The 22,311-nt window shown below is 48.0% G+C and overlaps 1 protein-coding gene across 1 annotated transcript in view; it reads right to left on the bottom strand.

Annotated features, from left to right (window-relative positions):
- SLC6A11 (solute carrier family 6 member 11) overlaps window positions 1–16,748 on the bottom strand; it is a 123,078-nt gene extending 106,330 nt beyond the window's left edge. The window contains exons 1-4 of the mRNA XM_070776847.1: window positions 16,443–16,748; window positions 13,426–13,560; window positions 13,164–13,304; window positions 9,756–9,846 (exon numbers count right to left, since the gene is read on the bottom strand). Of these exons, the coding sequence (XP_070632948.1) occupies window positions 9,756–9,846; window positions 13,164–13,304; window positions 13,426–13,560; window positions 16,443–16,695 (620 nt within the window). The 5' untranslated portion in view covers window positions 16,696–16,748. The remainder of the gene's footprint in view (window positions 1–9,755; window positions 9,847–13,163; window positions 13,305–13,425; window positions 13,561–16,442) is intronic.
- Between the last annotated feature and the right edge of the window lie 5,563 nt (window positions 16,749–22,311).

Genomic DNA, 22,311 nt, shown 5'->3' with positions numbered 1-22,311 from the left:
ATGAACTTCCAGATGTTCAAGCTGGATTTAGAAAAGGCAGAGGAACCAGAGATCAAATTGCCAACATCCACTGGATCATTGAAAAAGCAAGAGCTCCAGAAAAACATAAATTTCTGCTTTATTGATTACACCAAAGCCTTTGACTGTGAGGATCACAACATACTGTGGAAAATTCTTCAAGAGATAGAAATACCAGACCACCTTTCCTGCCTCTTGAGAAATCTGTATGCAGTTCAAGAAGCAACAGTTAGAACCAAACAAGGAACAACAGACTGGTTCCAAATTGGGAAAGGAGTATGTCAAAGCTATATATTGTCACCCTGCTTATTTAACTTACATACAGAGTACTCATGCAAAATGCCATGCTGGATGAAGCACAAGCTGGAATCAAGATTGCCAGGAGAAACAGCAATAACCTCAGATACGCAGATGAAACCACAGTTTATGGCAGAAGGTGAAGAGGAACTAAAGAGCCTCTTGATGAAAGTGAAAGAGGAGAGTGAAAAAGCTGGCTTAAAACTCAACATTCAAAAACCTAAGATCATGGCATCCAGTCCCACCACTTCATGGCAAATAGCTGGGGAAACAATGAAAAGAGTAACAAACTTTATTTTCTTGGGCTCCAAAATCACTGAAGATGGTGACTGCAGCCATGAAAGAAAACCATGCCCAACCTAGACAGCATATTAAAAAGCAGAGATAGTACTTTGCTGACAAAGGTCCATCTAGTCAAAGCTATGGTTTTTCCAGCAGTGATGAATGACTGTGAGAGTTGGACTATAAAGAGAGCTGAGTGCCAAAGAATTGATGCTTTTGAACTGTGGTGTTGAGAGTCCCTTGGACCGCAAGGAGATCAAAACAGTCAATCCTAAAGGAAATCAGTCCTGAATATTCATTGAAAGGACTGATGCTGAAGCTGAAGCTCCAATAATCTGGCCACCTGTTGCGAAGAACTGACTCATTGGAAAAGACCCTGATGCTGGGAAAGACTGAAGGCAGGAGGAGAAGGGGATGACAGAGGATGAGATGGTCAGATGGCATCACTGACTCTAAGGACATTAGTTTGAGCAACCTCTGGGAGTTGGTGATGGACAGGGGAGCCTGGCGTGCTGCAGTCCATGGGGTTGCAAAGAGCCAGACACGACTGAGTGACTGAAGTAAACTAGGTTATTCAAAAATAGCCCCAAACTGAAAACTACCCAAATGTCCATCAACTCACAGTCAGACAAACGAAACTAAATTAATTAATTAATTAATTAAATGGAATATTAGCCACAAAAAAGAATAAAGCGGTGACACATGCTGGAACATGAATGAAGCCTGGAAACATTTTGCTAAGTGAAAGAGGGCATTGAGCAAGGACCTCACATTGTATGACTCCACTGAGTATGTGATATCCAGACTACATGAATTCAAGAAACAGACAGCAGGTGAGCAGTTGCCTGGCAGTGGGGCTGAGATGAACTATAAATGGGCATGAGAGATCTTGTTAGGATGATGAACACAGTCCAAAACAGTCTTGTGGTGACAACTTCACGTTTGGCAAGTTTACTCAAGTTATACACCTAAAAGGGGCACAGTTTACAGTATGTAAATACACCACCAAGTCATTTAAAGGCAGTGCCCCACCATGCTTCTGCCTTTCCAAAGCAATACGTCCAGAGTGTGCAGAACACGCTCTGGCAGAGATAACAGTGTGCAGGTTATCCTGTGTCACACCCACTGCCCAGAGCAGACTCAGGCTCCAGGAAGGTGTGGACCTTGCCACGGACCACAGGCAGTGAGTGGCAGAGCCTGGCCTTGCACCCCCATCTCCTGACCCCAAGCTCAACACCTATTCTAGTCCCGCATGGCTGGAGGGTAAGATCAGCAACACAGGAGGCAATAAGAAGAGGCATCTATACGCAGGGATCCCATGCAACGGAAAGGGTCTCACTGCCCCGAGGCTGGGGTCCCAGCGCCCTGGGGTTCCTGCCCTTCTCCCCCTTGGCAGGACTCAGCATAGCTCCAAAGTGCTGCCCAAGCCTTCCACACCTCCCCGAGTATAGCAGCTCTGTATTACAAGTGGTCAAAGGCTCAGAGAGGGTCTGACATCACATTCTGTGTTAAGGCTGGCAGAGAGTCACTGTCTGCTCCAGAGGGGGCGGTGGGCAGGAAACACACATGACATGGGAAAAGTCCTGGATGAGAGATCCAGCGTGGGAGTGTGTGTGTATGGGGCGTCTTCCCCCCCGTCCTCCCCCCACACCCGCTGGAGGCCTCCATTCTTTAAATGTCACCTGAACCACCTGAGCTGTGGGGCGGAAGCGGGGACAGGCTGAGGATGGGTAAGACACAGGGGTGAGAGGAGCTACGACTGTTGATGGACCACTGGCCCCCGTCCCACCTCCGTCGCTGTATGCTGACTGCGCCTGCACCTGGAAGGGTGGCGGGGCACACCTGTTTCTCCAGGGAGGAAGCTCAAGTTCAGAATTGCACGCCAGGGTCCCCATGAGTGAGCAGGAGAGTCAGGTTCCAGCTCTGGGGCTTCTTCCTAATCTTCCAGGTCTTCCAGGGAAAGCATGGAGCTGAGTGTGTGTGTGTGTGTGTGTGTGTGTGTGTGTGTGTAAAATCTGGAGAGTTTCAAACACTTTCTCTTGGCTTTATCAGAATACGGAATTGAGATAATGCACTAAAATTTGGGAGCAGGCCCTTCTGTGTGACTCTCTGCCTGAGCCTGAATTAAAGCCACTCATGAACCCCTTGTGCCACCAGCTGTGGGGCCACAATACACACTGGGGGGCCAGCCTCAATCTCCATCTGTCATCACAGCAGATCAGAGCCTGCTCGCCTCACACACAACATCTGGCTCAGCTGGAAACCAGTGTTCTGCTAAAAGCAAGGTTCAAGTCATTTCCTAAAGGTGCCTCTTGAAATCCAAGAAGACATAAGCCAACTGGTTTTCTGTGTTTTTGTTGTACTGGGCGCTGGAGACTTAAGTCCTTCCTCGTTCATCCCTCCCTCCCTCCATCATTACATAGAGCTGTGGGGCTGGAGAAGTCTCTTGAGAGTCCCGTGGAATGCAAGGAAATCAAACCAGCCAATCCTAAAGGAAATCAACCCTGAAGATTTCATTGGAAGGACTGATGCTCATGCTGAAGCTCCAATACTTTGGCCACCTGATGTGAAGAGCCAACTCGTTGGAAAAGACCCTGATGCTGGGAAAGATTGAGGGCAGGAGAAGCCGGCAACAGAGGATGAGATGGTTGGATGGCATCACCGAATCAAGGGACATGAGTCTGAGGAAACTCCAGGAGATAATGAAGGACAGGGAGGCCTGGCGTGCTGCAGTCCATGGGGTCGCCAAGGCTCAAACACGACTTAGTGACTGAACAACTACGATCTGCCGCAAAACTCTCCCTTTGAGAACCCAGTGCCTCAGGACTGCAGAGCGGAGGGACGGGCCAGTGGGGTTCTGCCCCGAGATAAAACAGGCAGCCGATGGCGTTTCAGTCACGGGCAAGAGGAACATGCAAGGAAGGGTGGAGGGACACAGCAGGGATCAGAGAGGCCGGCTCTCAGCCCAGCTCCAGCTCTTGCTCTCCAAGAAAGGCACTCTGGATGAGCCCCGTAACCTCTTCCTGCCTCAGAATCCCCTGAGATGAGAATCTGTCCAGTGATGCCTAATCATCTCTCCCATGGGTGGGTGGAGTAAATGAAGCGATGGGCCTGGAGGGCCATGCTTGGGGCCAGGGTACACAGCAAGTGCTTAGTAACTAACCGTGACCTCCTTTCTCTTCCTGCACACATCAGAATGTAAAAGGAACCTCAGACACAACTCTTGCAGTTCAGTAAATCCCTGCTTCCCATGACTCAGTGTGAGACACCCACTATTTGTGAAAACAAATCTCCTCATAGCAGATTTTATATACAAGTATCTTTACTCTAATGTTCAAGAATGAGTAATATTTTATAGATCACAGCTCTTCCGCAGTTACTAAGCCCAACTGTTCCTCCTCCTCCTCCTCCTCCTCCTCCTCTCATTTTCCAGACAAAGAAAATGAGCTGCAAACAGATTCAAGCAGTGAGCCCAAAGCTGGTAAGTGGAAGCAACAGTATTTAAATTCTTGCTGTCTGGCTTTAAAGCCTAGGTCTCTGTCTGCATCCTCGCATCTTATCACTACACTTCTCTGGAACATTGCAGCACCTGGATATACAAGCAGAGCCTCCACCCTGAGCTTCTGCTCTCAGCATCGTGTTCAGACCTCCTCATCTATTTATTGGTCCTTCTAGGGCCCCGGGGGCTCTGGGCAAGCAGGGACCCCTGGTGTTGACAAGCCGGGGCAGACAATTGCCAGCAGCAACGAGAGTGAAGAAGCACTGCTCTCTGCTCTGTCGGGGGAGGCCTGGTTCGTGCTTCGGGGATGGTTATCCAGGGAGGGTCTGGTGGATACCAGCAAGTCTGAAAAACAGACTTAGGCAAGTAACTCCTCCCTGCTTCAGCATCATGGAAAATAAAATCGCATTGTATGCAGTTTTTCCCTTCTTCTACTCAGACATACTTCCTACATTTTTCTACAAGAAAGCACAGGTGACTTTGGCAATAAGGAAATCAAGTGTTCACCAGAGAACCCACTTCTATAAAGGGGAGCTGATCTAAGAGATGAATGACGTTTCTGAACCTGGGAATGTACACTCTTCAATGCACAGGGCAAAAGTGAAGTAAGACGACACTGACCTCCACAGGGTTGAGAAACTCATTCACTCATTCATCCACTCTTCCACCCATGCATGTTAATAAATATTTATTGAGCACTTAGAATGTGCTGGCAGGACAACAGGGAACAAAACAGGACAGTCCTTGCTGGCATGGGGCTTTCAGTCTAACAGAGACAGAAAGAGAATAAACTAGTAAATAAAGGCACAAGGATTTCAAGTAAGTCCTATGTCGACAATAAAACAGATAGATGGGGTAGAGAAGGACTAGGGTACTGACTCAGCTGGATGGGCTGGGAGAGCTTACTGAATGACATTTGAATTAAGACTTGATGATAAGAAAGAGCCAGATACACGAGGAACTGGTGAGGAATCTTCTAAGCAAAGGGACTCTTCTCTACAAAAGCCTGAGACTGAGCCTAGAGCAGGCCCAGGACATACCAAGGGCATCAGTCCAGAGAAGGGGAGTGGGCAGAAGGGGAGATGAGGCTGTGAGGGAGGCAGGGGCAACCCTAGACCCACAGAAAGAATTAAGAATGTCACTTTAGCAACTCTGAGCCCAAATTCTGTGTCCAAATGAAAATCAAGTGGCCACGTGATTTAAAAATACACAAATTTTTAAAACCTCCTCCAGTAGAGAAACCAAAAAGACAAGACTGCATCCTTCTGAATAAAGATAGAGAAGAAATTACCCTTAGAGCTTAATGCAGGCTTAGCACACAATATGCTCACAACAAATGTGAGCTGAACGGATGCCATGCAAAAGCACTTTCAATTGTACGCATGGCGAACATGCACTTGCTTGCAAAACCGTGGACAAGAGAGATGAGAGTGCCTAGAAAATAAAGTGAAAAAGAACACAGTCCATCTGATGCCACGATGCTGGTAACACTCATAGCACTCAATCCCCACAGGGCACACGGGCTTAAAATGCAGAATAGCAAACACATTGAGATAAATGCACAGGTGCCAGACGCATAATGAGTTACTAAGGGAAACCAGGGTGGCTTGACTTTGAAATCTGACATCAGGAAGACAAGCCGCCCCTGCCCCACAGGCCCCCTGCCCGACCTAGAACCTGGGACTGACCCAGAGCCTGAGCTGTTCTCAGTGGCTAAGACAGTCATTTTAATTATTCCCTGAAAGGGGAAATGAACCTTCAAGATGTCAGAAGCCCAAGGTCAGGGTAAAGGCAGGGCCAGCCATGGGCAGGGAAGTAGCAGCTTATAACTGATTTTATGAGATCCACAGGCTTGTCTCTCCTCCGTTTCTAGAGGGCTAGGACCGCATCTTCTACTTCCACCACTCCCAGCTATGCCAGTTTCCTTCTGACATGCACCAGGAGCTCAGGTGTTTGCTGAATGAATGAAGAAGCACCCAGCCGAGGTAGTCTATTCTAACCAAGCCGTGTGGCCCTGAATGAGACCCCTGGGGTTAGAGGCAGCAGGGACAGGACACTAAGAGCACAGGGTAGACAGGAATCAGACACATGAGGAAACAGCAAAGAGAACCAGGAAAGACACACTTTCGAGGACACCTGATCCAATACTTGAAGCGTTGTCACACAGGGAAGGAATCAGGCATATTTCCTCTAAAGCCCCAGAAGCCAATCTTTGGCTGAGTTCAAGGAAGAACTTCCTCCTAGCATGGCATTTGCCAGGCTGTGTTTAGTGGAATGCTAGCATTCTGGGGTTGGGGAGGGCAGGGGGATGAGGGGAAAGATTCCAAACGACTGCACGGGAAAATACGTTTGGGAATTTGAGCTAATCAAAGGTAATGGATATTCTTATTGGAGGGCACAGCTTTCAGCCCTTCTCAAGTTTATGTGGCCCCAAACAGTTTTTCACAGGATGCTACAAACATCTCACAGAGTGTCTATGTTCCAAGTTCACCTCTGGGGAAAAGATGAATTAGAGCTGTCTGATACAAACATCTTATGAAGGAAGGAAGGAGTGTCACACCAGAATTGGATGTAGAATTCAACACTGTGTGAAAAGTGAAAGTTTAGTCACTCAGAAGTGTCCAACTCTTTGCGACCCCATGGACTGTAGCCCACCAGGCTCCTCCATCCACAGGATTTTCCAGGCAAGAGTACTGGAGCGGGTTGCCATTTCCTTCTTCAGAAGATCTTCCTAACCCAGGGATCGAACCCGGGTCTCCCTCATTGTAGGCAGATGCTTTACCGTCTGAGCCACCGGAGAAATGCACAACATAGATGATACAAATACAATCAGAGTAGAAAACTGGAACCATGGGCTCATTCTGCCATTGACTTTCATCTTGAATGACCGAGTAGCAGGCAAAAAGGCCCAGTTACTTGTGAGGACACAGACTAACTGTCCCCTCCCACCACTTGGTGTCCAAATGAGTGGGTAACATAGATATTATGGGCTTCCCAGGTGGCTCAGTGCTAAAGAACTTGCCTGCCAATGCAGGAGATGCAAGAGACTCAGGTTTAATCCCTAGGTCGGGAAGATTCCCTGGAGGAGGGCACAGCAACCCACTCCAGTATTCTTGCCTGGAGAATCCCATGAACAGAGAGCCTGGTGGGCTACAGTCCATAGTGTTGCAAAGAACTGGACATGATTGAACCGATCAAGTATGCATGCACACATGGATATTACAAAGGGATCCTCGAAGCAGTCAGTGCTGTTCTGAGGAGCTTAGGGATAAGATGAGTACTTGCCAGAGCCCACTTTGACTCTCCTCATGTACTATTTTCTAGAAAATACTGTCTGCTCGCCTTCCTCCCATGTACCTTTACATTTGGTAAATATTCACTGAGGGTCTTCCATATACCAGCAGTGGGGAGCAAAACCAGAAAAGGCGCTGCTTCATGACAGCCTCCTGGGGAATTCAGACAAACATGCTGCACAAATAAGAACTTAATCCAGGTTTCCCATACACATTACAAAGGAAATGAATGGTACAAAACAGCGTAAGTTACACAGAGACCTCGTCCAGTGTAGGACTTCGGGTTCTGTTCTCTGAGGGACCACAGAGACCATCTTTTGCTGTCCTCAAATGTGCAGGTCCAAAACATGCCTATAGGAAACTACAGTCCACTGGGGCTGGAAAAGGCCAGGTGGCGCCCCTCCAACCCCCCCCACACACAAAGCAGCCTCCACTCCGGCACAGTGTCACACGGATGATCAATGAGACTGACTCAGTAGGTCATAGTCAAATAGAGCATCACCGACTCAATGGGTATGAGTCTGAGCAATCTCCGGGAGATAGTGAAGGGGGGAAGCCGGGCATGCTACGATCCATGGGGTCGTGAAGAATCAGACATGACTGAGAAACTGAACAACAACAGTGGGTCTGGACAGGGCTGGAAAGTTTGCATTTCCAACCATGTGGTGCTTCTTTGCCAACCACATTAGGGAGCACTACTTTATCAGGCATTTTAAACGACCTAAATACACTGAGGGCTATACCATGTTCATGAACAGAGAGGCTCAATCGCCACGGTGTCAGTTTTCTCAGATTAACCTATAAATCCATTATCCTCCCAGCCAAAGCCCCCACAGAGTTGTTCTGTTCTTTATCGTTATTCTTTTTTTAACTTGACAAGCTTATTCTAAAGTTCATCTGGAAGACTAAAGTAATTTTGGAAAACAGCAAAGCGAGGGACCTGTGTTGTGGGTTCAAGGCTTAAAATTAAACTTTAGGTATAGCACTGACACACAGTCAGCAAAATAGATGAAGAGATCACGGTGCCCTCAAATAGATCTATGCTTTTAAAAACTTTATATGGAAGATGGCATTACAAATCAGTAAGGAAAGAATGAATGATTCAGCAAATACTGCTGGAGAAATTGGTTATTTATATAAAAAATAAAACTGGATTCCTACTTCGTATCTTATACAAAATAATATTCCAGGTAGATTATATTTCTGAATGTGAAAAAAAACTTTAAAACTCTTGGAAGAAAACCCAGAAATATATATATATATTTTGTTTGTTTTGCAACTTTGAGGTAGGGAACTATATCTTAAATAAGACACTCACTGTGCAAACCAGAAAGAAAAATACTGGCAGCTTTGAATTCAATATAGTTGAAACTTCTGTATACTATACATAAATAGTGAAGAAAAGCCACACACTAAGAATGGTATCTGGCTAAATTTTTTTAAAAAATCACTCATAAAACCACTGCTCCTCTACACTATTATTCATCAGCACTAGGGTAGGGGAGGTTCTTCAATGAAGTCAGACCTTTTCAAACTGAAAAGCCTCAGTGAGCCTTTATCCAGTCTTCAACCCATAGAGGAAACTTTTCTTCCATTCCTGGGGCACTGCACAATTCTGCACATACACAGTGTAAATGATGCCCTCTAGGGTCGTGCAGTGAACAACTTATACAACCGTATATGGCAGCCCTGCAACTCCAAGGGCTACAAATCCCTTTGGAACACTGATGACAAATGCCCTTCTCTGGGAAAATGCCCACCCACACAACTACTGCCTATAAAGTCAGTGGATTCAGGCGCTGTCCCCAAAACCATCAACAGCCTTCTGTTGGTCAAACACTCCCAGGTATGAGGGCTCACAACCTGTGAAGCACTTGCAGCCAACACTGTGGGACTGCACTCTTCCGTAAGTGCTTGTTTCTTTACCACCTCTCCCTGTTCAAGTTGATCTGCGTCCTTTCCCCGTGACGTTGCCCCTACTGAATGAAAGCCTGCCTGTCCCCCCAGGAGACTTCTGCTTTCCAGGCTAAATATACTCTTGACTTGGTTTACTGCAAACAGTCCAAACCTTCTCTTTTGCTAAAAATGAATTTTTAAACTGCCCATCATTTTACCAAGCACTTCTTGCCATAGTAAGTAACCAGGCATGCTGACATGTCAACAAAGAACGAGAAAGCATTTTTCTCAGCTGTGCCCCTTTGGAAAACCTCTCAAGATCTCCATTCTGGCTTCTAAAGAAATGCCCACAGAAGCCAGGAAGTTCGAGGCTGGAGGCTGGAGGCAGGGTCAGGCTTTTTTCAGGGGTGGGGTAGCAGCAACCAGGGCAGAGACCCAAAGGCTGAAGGAGACAAGGTGTTTCCACTTACTCCCAAAACTCCATGACAGGAGAGGTGGCGTTCTGCAGGGACACATGGCTGTGGTTGGTCGCATTCAATTTCTGGAACTCCACGCAGTTCTCTGCAGCGGGAAACAGGACAAGAAACACAAGAAAATTACCCTCTGCGAGGGCTGGCGCTTAGACAACATTCAGAGCGGATGGTGCAACCAGGTGGTTTTTACCCAGCCGCTCCAGGTAAATATGCCTCACAGAGCGCTGTGGGGAAAATCAATCATGTACAAACAGTTTAACAGGGAGGCTTGGCTTGATTCCAACCAGAAAAGAAGTTTTGGGGGTAGGGCACCTCCTCCCTCTATTTCCCATTAGTACGCCCTGTCCAATTCTTTCCTCCTGAATCTTTCACCTTTTCCACTTCCCTGCCTAAGGCTTGTTCATGGCATCTACCTTTTCCACCCTGGCAGGAACGTGAGGGTTAAAAACGGGCATCAGCCATGGTGTCCCTGGGCCAGTAACGCAGGTGAGACTCAGGCTAAAGCCACAGCTGCTTCAGAAAGACCTGACAATTGGATGAAACAATATCCGAATGTGTAAAGAATCCCTGGTTCCTTCATCATTCCCTCACTCATTCAATCTAAGAAAGGATTTATTGAATATCTCTTCTCATTTCATGAGACTTGATGACCAAGGGGGATTTGAATCTCAAGGTAAAAACATGAGTGTCCGTCCTTTGAGCCCAGATCAGCCTATTATCCTCTCCTCCAGAAAGCCTTCTGTGATGTCCCTCTCTTGAATTCTAAGGCAGTTAGAACTTAAAGGTCCTCCAAGAAACCTCCTTCTCCAACTCCCTTTATTTTGAAGAGGACGAATCAAGGGTCAGAAGTAGTCAAGGGACCCCTGCCCATACCTTCTCCCTGCTCACAAGTCACCAGCCAGTTAGGGGAAGAAAGCAGTCCAGCCAAGGCTCCACTCCTTTGCCATGGTTACTGCCTGGTTCTATCTGCCACCATGGAATCCAGGTCTCTTTACTGCACCTCCCTGTTCATAGACCCGCCTTAGTCACCCTGCTGTGAGCTCCCCGAGGACAGCGTCGTGTGCACCCACTCACTTCAAAGCCCCTGCACCCAGCACAGTGACCAGCCTGAAGCCTGCATTTAGCTTCACGCTGGCCCTTCACTCTGCTCATGTATGCACAAACCCTCCAACTACGTCTATAATCGCTGGAGCGTGAAGCCCTCCTGTACATGATACTTTACACACTACAAGTGTTGACATGCCTTCAGAGAAAGGGGAGTGCAAACCAGTGGAAGAAAGCTTTGCAGCCCAATGGGGGAAAAGCCCTCCAAGTGTCTGCTCCCTTCCCACTTCTCTGGACAAGTGCTAACCATACCAGGAAAGGAGATGGTCTGTGGGGTCCACAGTCAGTCCTAAGAGAAGTCTGGGAACCTAAAGTTATAAGCAAAATACCTGAATGTGCCCTTGTGCCTTTTTCTAGAGCAAGGAGCCCTTGGCTTTAATCAGATTCTCTAATACAGTATCTCTCAACTTTTTTTTCTAGAGTAAAAAAATTTCTCGGACAACCAAAGTTGACAAGGCATTTTTATTAAAATAATATTTAATCCTTTACAAATAAGCAATGAGTTATAAAGCCTTTGTGATTCAAGTATTCAGACAACTACAAAGCCAGATTTTACAAGTTAAACACCAACTATCCTACTGAACCAACACAATTCAAATTGATAGCATAAAACGGGTATGCACGATAATGCCATCTTGTGAGATTAAATTGACTTCCCAACCGAAAAATGGACCTGACAGGTAGGAGGCAAGGTCTATGGAGCTAAACTTGCTTATTTTTCCATGTGTTATTTGAGATTCAGTTCTATCTCCATTTTTCTCTGGTCATGCGTTTGCAGAACCTTTGTTCCTAAGTTTGCATTTTTGTCTGGACTTAGTATCAATGATCATTTATGAATTAAATCTCTTTTTCCCTTGGCCACCATCATCCATCCTATTCACCAAGAATGCATCTTAAATTGTCAAGGTGGACAAAGTCAGGCATTGAGATCCCCAACCATCCTTATTTATAAGGTGAATGTACAGATGATTAGAACATGCACCTATTTTTAGAGTACCCTCAAAATAAATTTGCACAATTAATTTATCATGGACAACTTGCAGGCCTCCAAGAATATGTCCTTGAATTTTAGTTTGATAAACATCTTGATTATGCTCCTGGGCAAAGAAAGGTTAAGAACCAGGGAGAGAAAATGAGACTCCCTGCAACCCCCCCAAAAAATGTGCTGGGTTGGGAAACAAGGTAAAGTTTTGCAGGGATAAAAACTAGTTCACAGCATTTTCTTGGTCTAATGACTGCTGTTCCTTCTGCCAGTGACCAACATCCTGACCTGTCTACTGTATCTCAGCTTTCAGGATGACTGGCCACTTATAGGGACAACCTAACCAAAGGTTACAACATAGATGGTGAATAGATTAGAGCAGGTATGTTGACTGCAGTGACTGTCTACAGCAGTACTGAGCAGAGCTCGAAGGCCAAAACTAGATTCAAAAGGAAAGAGTTCTACAGTCGATTAGTGATGTCTGTACAGAGCAGTCTCCATACATAGGGGTTTAGAAGTATTTGTCTTCCCTAGATTGTAAGACTCAGTCCTGACAGGTTGACAAATTGATAAGTAAACAGTATATTAGAATCCAAAGTAATCTCAAAAGTTACCCATTGAAGCAAGGAGGCGGGTGGTGAATTCAAGTGTCTACCTGGGGTGGACAGGTAGAATAAATGAGCCATATGAGCTGGGTGGGGACTGTGGCCAGCTTGAGGACAGATGCTTCACCCACAGACAACAGCCGTTTCTCAGCTGCAGCCACTGCTGCCAAGTATGATTGTGGGAATGTGGCTCTGCTGTTGCCAGATCTTTTTAGCTTTTCAAGAGAAGCTGGGAATCTGGATTTTCATCCCCAGCCTTCTGATTTTTCAACTTTTGAAAATACAAATACAACAAATACATTTTTGAAATGGGCTGGTCACTGATTTAAAGCCTAATTGGCTGACAGCCCTCCTGTCTGCAACCCCTGATCTAGTCTAACCCCTTCATTTTACAGAGGAAAATCTGACACTCAGAGACAGGGCTGGAATCGCAGCCTGAACCCCTGGATCTCAGTTTAGCACTTTATACTTGCATCCTTACTGTGTGCTCAAGGGACGCAGCCTCTATATTTGGCAAAGCAAGGTAAGAAAGCCACAGTTCTTCTCCTTGTGCCAGTCCCTGGGCTAGTGCTCAGTTCATGCGAGTATGCAGACCAGGTACAGAAATGACCCCCAGCTTCAGTGGAATCTGAACTCACAGCAAGACACGTGACACACCACCAATCCCAGCTCGCCCAGTAAGACCAGCAGAGACAGCCTCCAGGGAGGCCATACCTGTGTTCCACTCGTGCCCACAGGTGGCCCAGGGGAGCTCAGTGGCGAAGCAGTTGCTCAGGTAGAAAATGGCCCATGCCAGGATGATAATGTAGTACACGTTTAGATGGGCCTCAATCACCTGCGTTGCATAACCAATGCCTGAAAGAACAAAGAAAAGGCAGTGATCTGAGTCCCTCTCCAACTTGTTAAAAAAAAGCTGCCCTTCACAGCCTGACAATACCCAGGCATTCTTTTATTTTCTGATTAACTCAGCACGTACCTTCAAATAAAGGGCACACTTTCCTCCAACATGTAATGCCACCTTCACTCGTAAACTGTCCCAGAGCTGTTTCCAGGAAAAAAACAGGAATCCCACAGCATATAAAAAACACCACATAGGGAATCAGGAATGCCCCTGCAAAGATGCAAAGGAAAGGAATGAAGTTAAAGTTGCCTCCGCCACTTCAGCCCTTGAATAACCTGTTAGAGGCAAGACAGCATATGCTCTGAGCTTGAGTTCAAGTTCCTGCTATGAGGACCAGAGTCAGACAATGGGAGCCTGGGTTTGGACTCTCTGCCACCTACTCCCTTGAGTAAGTCCATGTCACATCTTCCAGCCTCAACTTCTTCACCTGTAAAATAAGGCTTTAATACGTAAGAACTGCACCACTTATCTCACAGAATGATTGTACAGTTAAGATGATAAAGTTTAAGAAACTGTGTAATATGCTTGACTCTTTCATTTACGCATTCGACCCTCCAGCACAAGTCAAATCTATTCCCTCCCTGAATGCTGCTGCATCCTCCTTTTATATTACAAAGTAACCTCAACTGGCCAGGGGAGGGGGCCTCTTCTTTTTACTTTGGAAGTAACCTGCAAAAAATCTTTATAAAGATAGGCATTCTCAAGGAGATATACAATGAGCAGTAACAGGTCCCTGTACGTGAGCCCCAGGTATGGAGCTGAGATACGAGAAGTTCGTAGCAAGAATACAGCCAGAGAGCTGGCTTTGAATCAGCCTGGAGAAAAGACCACCGTAAGCTTTAGGGCTCCTGTTTTGAAACACAATACCCACCGCCTGGGCCTTTCTGTGAAACAAATTAAATAACTGAGGTGAACATGAGCCATTACAAGCAGAAAGGGATTTTCCCAAATCCCTCATTCTCTCTCTCCTGTCTAATAACAAAGCCTGAAAACACAAGCTATTCCCCGCCATCTGATCTTGCGAATGAAGGCTTTCACTGAAATTGCTTTTTGCTAAATGAAGTCCCTTTAACCCAGGATTAACAGCAATGATTTTGATCAATCCTGGTAATAGGACAATATTTGCCAGGTTGTGAAAGGGTCTTAGCTTTTCTATTTTTACAAAGTTTCACATTGGGAAAGAAATACTAAAGTATTGTTGCAACTTAAGAGTAGAGCTGTGTAGATTTTTTTTTTAAGAAAGTTAAACAGTTGATAAGCAGATACCCCAACTATATTAGAAAGCAAAAAGTGCCTGAAAGAAGATAAAAGGGTATGTTTGCTGAATCTAAGTGATTAAGACAAGCCACAGAAGTTTCCCTAACATGCTGTAATTTAAAATAAAATGACACTTTCTGAAAGCCTTGTGGCCTCTCTACTCACAAAGGTAGTAATCCTTAAGATAATTAAACCAGGATAGCTGTACACCCAGCAGAGATTCTTGTCGAGTTAGAGTAAAAAAAAAAAAAAATGACTCATTTTTAAACTGTACTCACTACAACCTTTTTTAAAAAAAATCTGAGAGTTTGTAATTAATGCAGCTTATACAATGTTCTGATTTTAAGAATGCGTTTCTGGTTTTGGTACAACAATTTCCTGCTTAAAAAAAACAAAAGGGAGAGGTTTAAACAACTCTTGCCTGGGACGATCCTAAAGGGTTTCCACAGGCGTCTAAGCAGACACAGCAGCTTACACAGGCTGAATGTGCAAAGAGGAGAGGCAGGTTCCCAGCTGAGGGCTCAGGGCACGTTCCGGGTCTCTGAGGCCACTCCCTCTCTCCCGGTGCCAAGCCACCGACACCGGCGGCCACTTCATTACCAGTGCAGAGCAGGCTTGGAGCAGCCTGTGCCTTCAGGATGAATGTCTCCAAAGAAAAGGGCCCTGGCCAAGCAGTCCCCTTCTCTCTCCCTGCAGCTGCCCGCACAGGAAGTCCTGCCCCGTAAAGCCCGACAGTGTGGTCCCTGCCAAACCTCTGAGCCACCTTTGCTGGGCTCTGGGGATCCGCTGAAGGGACCCAGCAAAGAGAAGGAGGAAAACACAGACATGGGCTTTTCTCTGCAGAAACTGTGCCCCTCGAGGTTTCACAGGGTCCCTTGCCATGGCCCTGCCAGCTGTCCTGTTGATATGACAGGGGGGGCTCCTCAGGTCTGGAGCCCCCCCGCCCACCCCCGCCACGCCCTTCTTGGAGCTGGGAGATCTGAGGACTTAACTGCTCCGTCTCCACCACGCAGCCTCGGACACGCTGTCACTAGAAACGACTCTCTGGTCACCTTCGTTTCCCTGACCCCGGCAAGCTCTAAGCACCTTCTAAGGAGCAAGTCAATACTGTTGCTAACTGTTCTGAGACCCAAGAAGCTGTTCGGTGCCCATCTTCCCACCAGACAGTCCTAGAAAGGGCCCTAGGGGCAAATGAAAGGAAGGGAAACCAAACGGCAACGGTCCTCGCCTAAAAAAGTTCTCTCAGTTGTGCGTCCAATCTCACTTTTTAAACCAGGCCTTTGGTGTCGGAACCCCACCTTTACCCCTTGGGGAGTGGACGACTTCTCTGTCCCTCAGTTTCCTGCCCTGAAAAACGGGGTATATACCCCTGCCTACAAAGACGACTGTGAAACGAGATGAGGTAAGTTGAGTCCAGAGGCTGGCATTTCGGGAAGCCCTCAGAACCCCGAAGCTGCTCGGATGACCGAAGTCCCCTTTCCTTCACGCGCGTTTCCAGTCAGGAAAGCTGAGGCTCCAAGGGACTGCCTCCTGCCCCCGAACTCCCGCCAAGGGCTCCCGGCCTCGGTCTACACCTCACGGCCCCGGGGACAGAACACACACCCGGCGGACGAGTGCCCGCGTGCTAGCAGGTGGCGCGCTCAGGTGCGAAGCGGGGGGCGCGGGCATGCGCACCGAGCTCGCGCCAGGTGGCCCCGGGCCGGGCGGCCGGCCGGCGTCCCCGCGAGACCGGGGTCCCGCCACACGCAGGCGCGGGAGGGGGCCCGGCTCCCCGCCCCCACAGGGCCGGCTTCTCCCACCCCGTCCTCCTCAGGGCCGCGCGCGCGCCGCCTCACCTCCGCCGTTCTTGTAGCACAGGTAAGGGAAGCGCCACACGTTGCCCAGCCCGATGATCTCCCCCGCCACGCTCAGCACGAACTCCACCTTGTTATTCCAGTGGCCGCGCTCGTGGACCGCCTTGTCGCGCTTGTCGCGCGCGGACACCGCGCCCCCGCCGCCGCCGCCGCCGCCGCCACTCAGCACCTCAGACTCCCGCGCCTCCTCGGCAGCCTTCCCGTTGCCCAGAGGCAGCGCCTTCTCCGCCGTCATGGCCGCGCTGGCTGCCTCCTCGTGCGCCGGGCCCGGCTCTGCGCCGCCGCCCCGGGCGGGCTGGCTTTTCAGGAGGCGCGAGCGGGCGGGAGGGGGAGGCAGGGGGTGGAGCTGAGGGGCCGGGCCGGGCCGGGCCAGCGCGGGGACGGGGACGGGGACGCGGCGGCCGGGCCCCGCCGGGCGCCCGCGTCGCCTCAGCCCGGCTAGGCCGGGCCCGGGAGCCCGCGAGCACCTTGCGCGCGCCGAGCACCTTGCGCGCGCCGAGCACCTTGCGCGCGCCGAGCACCTTGCGCGCGCCGAGCACCTTGCGCGCGCTCCCTCCCTCCCCGGGTCCTACCCACTGGCCTCTTTAAAAGAGTGGAAGCGTGCATTCAGGCCTAGGCTGGGCTCGAGACACCAAGCCCTGAAGTTTCACCACTCTGTGATCTCCGAATTTCTGGGTCTCAGTTTCTCACCTCTAATAAGAGGAGCGGCTGTAGAACAGGCTTCTGCAGTCTGAGCGCCTGCGTGTCGTGTTAAACTGCAGACCCTGATCTAGTGGGTGGGGCAGGACTGGAGCTTTTGCGTTTGTTGGAACGTGTGCACCCAGGTGGTGCTAGTAATGTTGGCAGGGACCACAATGTGGAAGAAGGGAGAAAATGAACTTCTGGGAAAGAAAAGGAACTTTCTTCCCAGCGCTCAGACTGTGAGCTCCCCTAGGCTAGTGACGCCTCCAGATCTTGTCCATCCTGGCGCCCACCGTTCTAAACACAGTGACTCAGGACAGTGTGGCAGTTAGATTTGCCTGTGGAAATGGGCAAATCTAATTTGAACCGCCATCTATCTTAGTCTTTTTAGTCGTGTGAAGAAGTCATCTGACATTTCTGTGCCTCAGTTTCCTGGTTTGCAAATAGGAATACCAATATTGCAAATAGTGCTTTTGTTACAAATGTGTGTGTGGAGTTAATACGAAAATGCTTATAAGTATTGGAAGTTTTATGAACATTATCCTACACTATGTAGTCACATATGGTTATGTATCATCTTGTTTAATATCTGTCTTTCCACTCAACTGAGAGGGTGATGTACCCTACCTTGTTTATTATAAAAGGCATAGAACCTAATACAAGAGCCTGCACATAGTAGGTGCTCGCTAAGTATTTGTGGAGAGAAGAAGGAAAGGCCAGAGGAAGGAAGAAAAAAAGCAAAAGGAGGTAAGGTTTGTAAGGGGCCACAGAGATAGTCAGACCCTCGCTCTGTGATTTCACAGCCCTGAAGAAGTCCAGCCACGTGAGCTGTCTGTAACACCACCCACTTAGCCCTCCATCCATCCCTTGGAGCTCTCTCTGGAGCTTTGGAGAAGAGCCTCCCTGTCTCGTGGCCTCAGCTTCTCCTTCATTATGGTGTACAACTGCTTGAGTCTGTCCCCACCTCTATCTCCCACAGAAAATGCTTCCAGCTACCATCTTCCCCTTTCAGGCTTCCTCCCTACCCTCCCCCTCACTATCATATTTCTTGAAAGAGTAAGTTTACATGCTGCCTGCCCTGTCTTCACCTCCCACTCATTCCTCAGCCCACAGCAATCTGGCGTCCACCCCCGCCACTCCCCTGAAAATGCTGTCTGTGAAGTCCCGGAAGCCCTCTTAAGTTGACAGATCCTACAGTTCCTTGTCCCTCCTCATCCTGCCTGATCTCTAGGTAGCTTTCAGCACCATTATACCTGTCTTTCCTTCTTAAAATTTCTACCTGCATGGTTTCCTTGGCACTGCCTGCCTTTTTTTTTTTTTTTTAAACTGTTTCTCTTTCCGCTTCTCTGGTCCTCCTCTCTTTCTCTGGTCCTCCTCCCAAAGAAATTAGGTCTTTCTCAATACATTAGCCATCCAACTAAACGCTGATAGCTCCCAAACCTCCACTCCCAGGTGCTGTCCTGCATATACTCAAAAGCAGAGATCCTGTGGAGTGTTTAGGATGAGAGTGAAATGGACTCAGGTAGATCCAGGCTCTGCCCCTTATAAACTGTATTACCTCTGCCTCGGGGTTCTCCTCTGTAATGTGTGATTAATATCAGTTATGACCTCATGGGCTGAGTTTGAGGGATAATTAATTGTCTTGAGCACAGTTGGTGCTCTGTGAATAGTATTTTTTTTTTTAAATTGTGATCAGGATGATGGTGGTGGTGATGTCATTCCTTTGTCATTCATTCCTTCATTGGTCCTTCTTTTCCTACAGGATAAAATCAAATCCCTGACCCTGGCATTTTGAATTATGCCCACAATCTGATTGTCCCAGACTTTCCTTCTAGATTGATTCCATCTTCTCCCATGCTAAAAACTCTGCATCAGCATTTTCATTTTCTTTGCAGTGATCCTCAGTGCTGCATACAGAATAAGCAGTCAAGATTGTCTTTGACCTTGATGGTCCCTACACATAATAAGCACCTAGGAGTTCATTTGTTAAGTGAACAGCTACCTCTAAAATTAGAGATATATTCCTGGATTTTGTTATTGCAATATTAGGCTATACCCCAGAATCTATGTAAACTTCCTTTGAAGCTAATTACATTTTCACTTTGTACAGCCCATCAGCATAGTTAGCTACAGGAATTGACTTCCTCTGAGCAGCTATGGATTTACAAGACCTGCTTAGGAAGTAACATGAACTAGCAGCACGAGGGGGTGGGGAACCCAGGCTCAGTTCTGCTGATGGGTTCTGTGGCATTGGCTACCTCCCCTAACTTCTGAGCTTTGATGTTTCCAGTTCATTAACATGAGCTGATTATCCTCATCTTCCATGGTGGTCTTCAAGATGAAGCAAGACTGTATGCGGAGAACACTGTACAAATCCTGATGTCCCAAATTCACCTCTCAAGTTTTAGCATTTCCCTTCATGAAAGTTAACCAGGTCAGGGTCTTCTTGCTAGAATTCAGTAAATAAATATTTAAAGTCCGTCTCCATGATTATTTCATGGCTCTTGAAAAGCCTTCCTCTTTTTCCTCTGTCTTTATCCGGAAGAGCCCACATTTCCCTTATCGTTTCACAGCCTCAACTCTGGACCTTTTCTATTAGGTTATTTCTTTGTGTAGGTTCAGTGACCTGATGAGCGCACACCATATCCATGGGCTGGATGTCCTTAGGTTGGAGCAGAGATGGGGATACGAGGCATGTCTCATTTCCAGAGCTGGTCCTGATGCAGCATAGCATAGTTGTTAGGAACATGGGTTCTACCGTCAAACTGTGTTCAAAGCCCGGCTCCACCACCTAGGCAAATTACTCTAAGCTTCAGTTTCCTTATCTGTAAAATGAGAATACTAGACATATCTGCCTTTTAATTGCTATGAGAAATGAATGGGTTAGCATTTGAAAAGCACTGGGAATCTGTGCCTGATGTAGACATTTTGTTAAATAAATGTAAAAATAGTCTTCAGAGAACAGAAATGCCATGACTCCCTACTCTTTTCTTGGAGGGGTGTGTGTATGTATGTGCGTGCTCAGTCATGTCTGACTCTTTGTGATCCCATGGACTGCAGACCATCAAGCTCCTCTGTCCATGGGGTTTCCCAGGCAAGAATACTGGAGTGGGTTGCCATTTCCTCCTCCAGGGGATCTTGCTGACCCAGGGATTGAACCTGCGTCTTCTGCATTGGCAGGCAGATTCTTTACCACTGTACCACCTGGGAAGTTCCATTCCTGAGGCAAGCATTAGAAGTCTTTTATCTTCTAGAATCAGCAATTACTGTCCTGAAGGCTTATTTAAACTTCAGCATTGTTCATTCATTCATTCACCAAATACTTAATGGTCCCTGAGCTGTTTTTCAGATACTGTATTGGTCTTGTGGGGGGCAGATACAAGGCCTGCCCCAGGGGGATGCTAGAGACCCCCTCAGACCACCTGGGGGAAGCTGATGATGACATTTTCAGGGTTTTTGCAAGCTACAATTGTTGGTAGCTTGAAATCTGTCATGGTGGTTGTATTTACACTACGGAAGTCTGCACTGCAGATGCTACAGACACTATCAACCAGTCCTACCCACCCTACCCAGCCAGCGTACCACCCGCTGTTATGGGAGGAGGCAGCTGCTAGTCAGTAGTCACAGCAGTGAATGGAAAGTCGGTGGTATGCACCACGAAGGAAAGGTCTTTGGCGCTAGGAGACCTTGCAACTGAGAGGTCCGACCTCGTCAAGGAGGTCTGGGCAGGTGACAGGTGAGCCAGAGCCTGAAGGGACAAGAGCAGTGAGGAGGGATGTGAGGGTCCTGATAAATGATCCCCAGGGCTGAGGCTGGAGCGCAGAATGGGGAAAGCTTTAGCAGTGGGCAGTATGAGCAGTTTTGTGTTATAATGAGACTACTGTTGCTACAGGGTGAGAAGTGGCCTACTGGGCAGGGTGGAGACAGTGAAGAAGCTACTGCAGTGATCCTGGTCAGAGGAGAGGATGGCAGCTTAGAGGAGGGAGGTGACAGTGGAGAAGAACAGAAGAAGGTGGAGTAGAGTGAGATGGCAGGGCGGAGGGGTTGGGGAGAGGTGAAACGCAGTGGGCTTAGCCTGCGACTGGATACGGAGGACGAGGAAGGAGCGGTGTCAGGTAAATCTCCCGGTGGGTGGAGCTCAGCACCCCTGGGTGGGGTGATGGTCCTGCTCACCTTTGTCCGGGTGTGCCACCGCTGGCTCACTCAGGGAGTCGAGCACGGTCCTCAACCGTGTGAATGACTGCCAGACCGAAAACCTGCATGGCAGGACCAGGATCAAAGACAGGAAGCAAAAAGACACTGTGTTCCGGAAGGAGCTTCCTGCAAGTTGTCCGGTCTGAATAGTCTGTTCCAGGGGGTGGTGAGCTCCTCAGAGCCAGAGTGTTCAGGTGGAAGCTGGACCGGCCTGTGGCAGGGACATGGCAGGGAACTTAGGGGATGGGATTCCCCAACTATGGGAGGCACAGAGAACACAGTTTTCTGGAAACACCTTGCCCAATTGTTGTTCTTGTTCAGTCACTAAGTCATGTCCAATTTTTTGCGACGCCATGGGCTGCAGCACACCAGGCTCCCAGGTCCTTCACTATCTCCCAGAGTTTGCTCAAATTCATGTCTGTTGAGTTGGTGATGCCATCTAACCATCTCATCCCCTGCCTCCGCCTTCTCCTTTTGCCTTCAGTCTTTCCCAACATCAGGGTCTCTTCCAATGAGTTGGCTTTTTGCATCAGGTGCCCAAAGTATTGGAGCTTCAGCCTCAGCAACATCCTTTCAAACAATATTCAGGGTTGATTTCCTTTAGAATTGACTAGTTTGATCTTGCAGTCCAAGGGACTCTCAAGAGTCTTCTCCAGCACCACAATTGGAAAGCATCAATTCATCATTATTACCACCATCCTTTTTCTGATCAGCTTACATTTTTCTAATAAGTCTACAATCCTGTGATGGATGTATGAGTTCCAAGCCTCGGCGGACTGTCTTTCTGTTCACCTGCTTCTTCAAAACTATTTTCCAGGTCAGTCTGCTGGTCCAGGAGGAAAACAAGATACAGAGCAGAACCTCCCCAGCTGAGGTGCCCCCAGACAAACCCGAACTGAAGCAGAGTCTGCAGTGACCCACAGAAGGATGAGCAAACCCAGCCCAGGCTGCCTCCTGACTTAAAAGCCGTAGTAGT

Source organism: Bos indicus, chromosome 22 (assembly GCF_029378745.1).
Source record: "Bos indicus isolate NIAB-ARS_2022 breed Sahiwal x Tharparkar chromosome 22, NIAB-ARS_B.indTharparkar_mat_pri_1.0, whole genome shotgun sequence".
Lineage (NCBI taxonomy): Eukaryota > Metazoa > Chordata > Mammalia > Artiodactyla > Bovidae > Bos > Bos indicus.
Note: the sequence above shows the minus strand (reverse complement) of the source record. Positions and strands in the feature narration are given on the sequence as shown.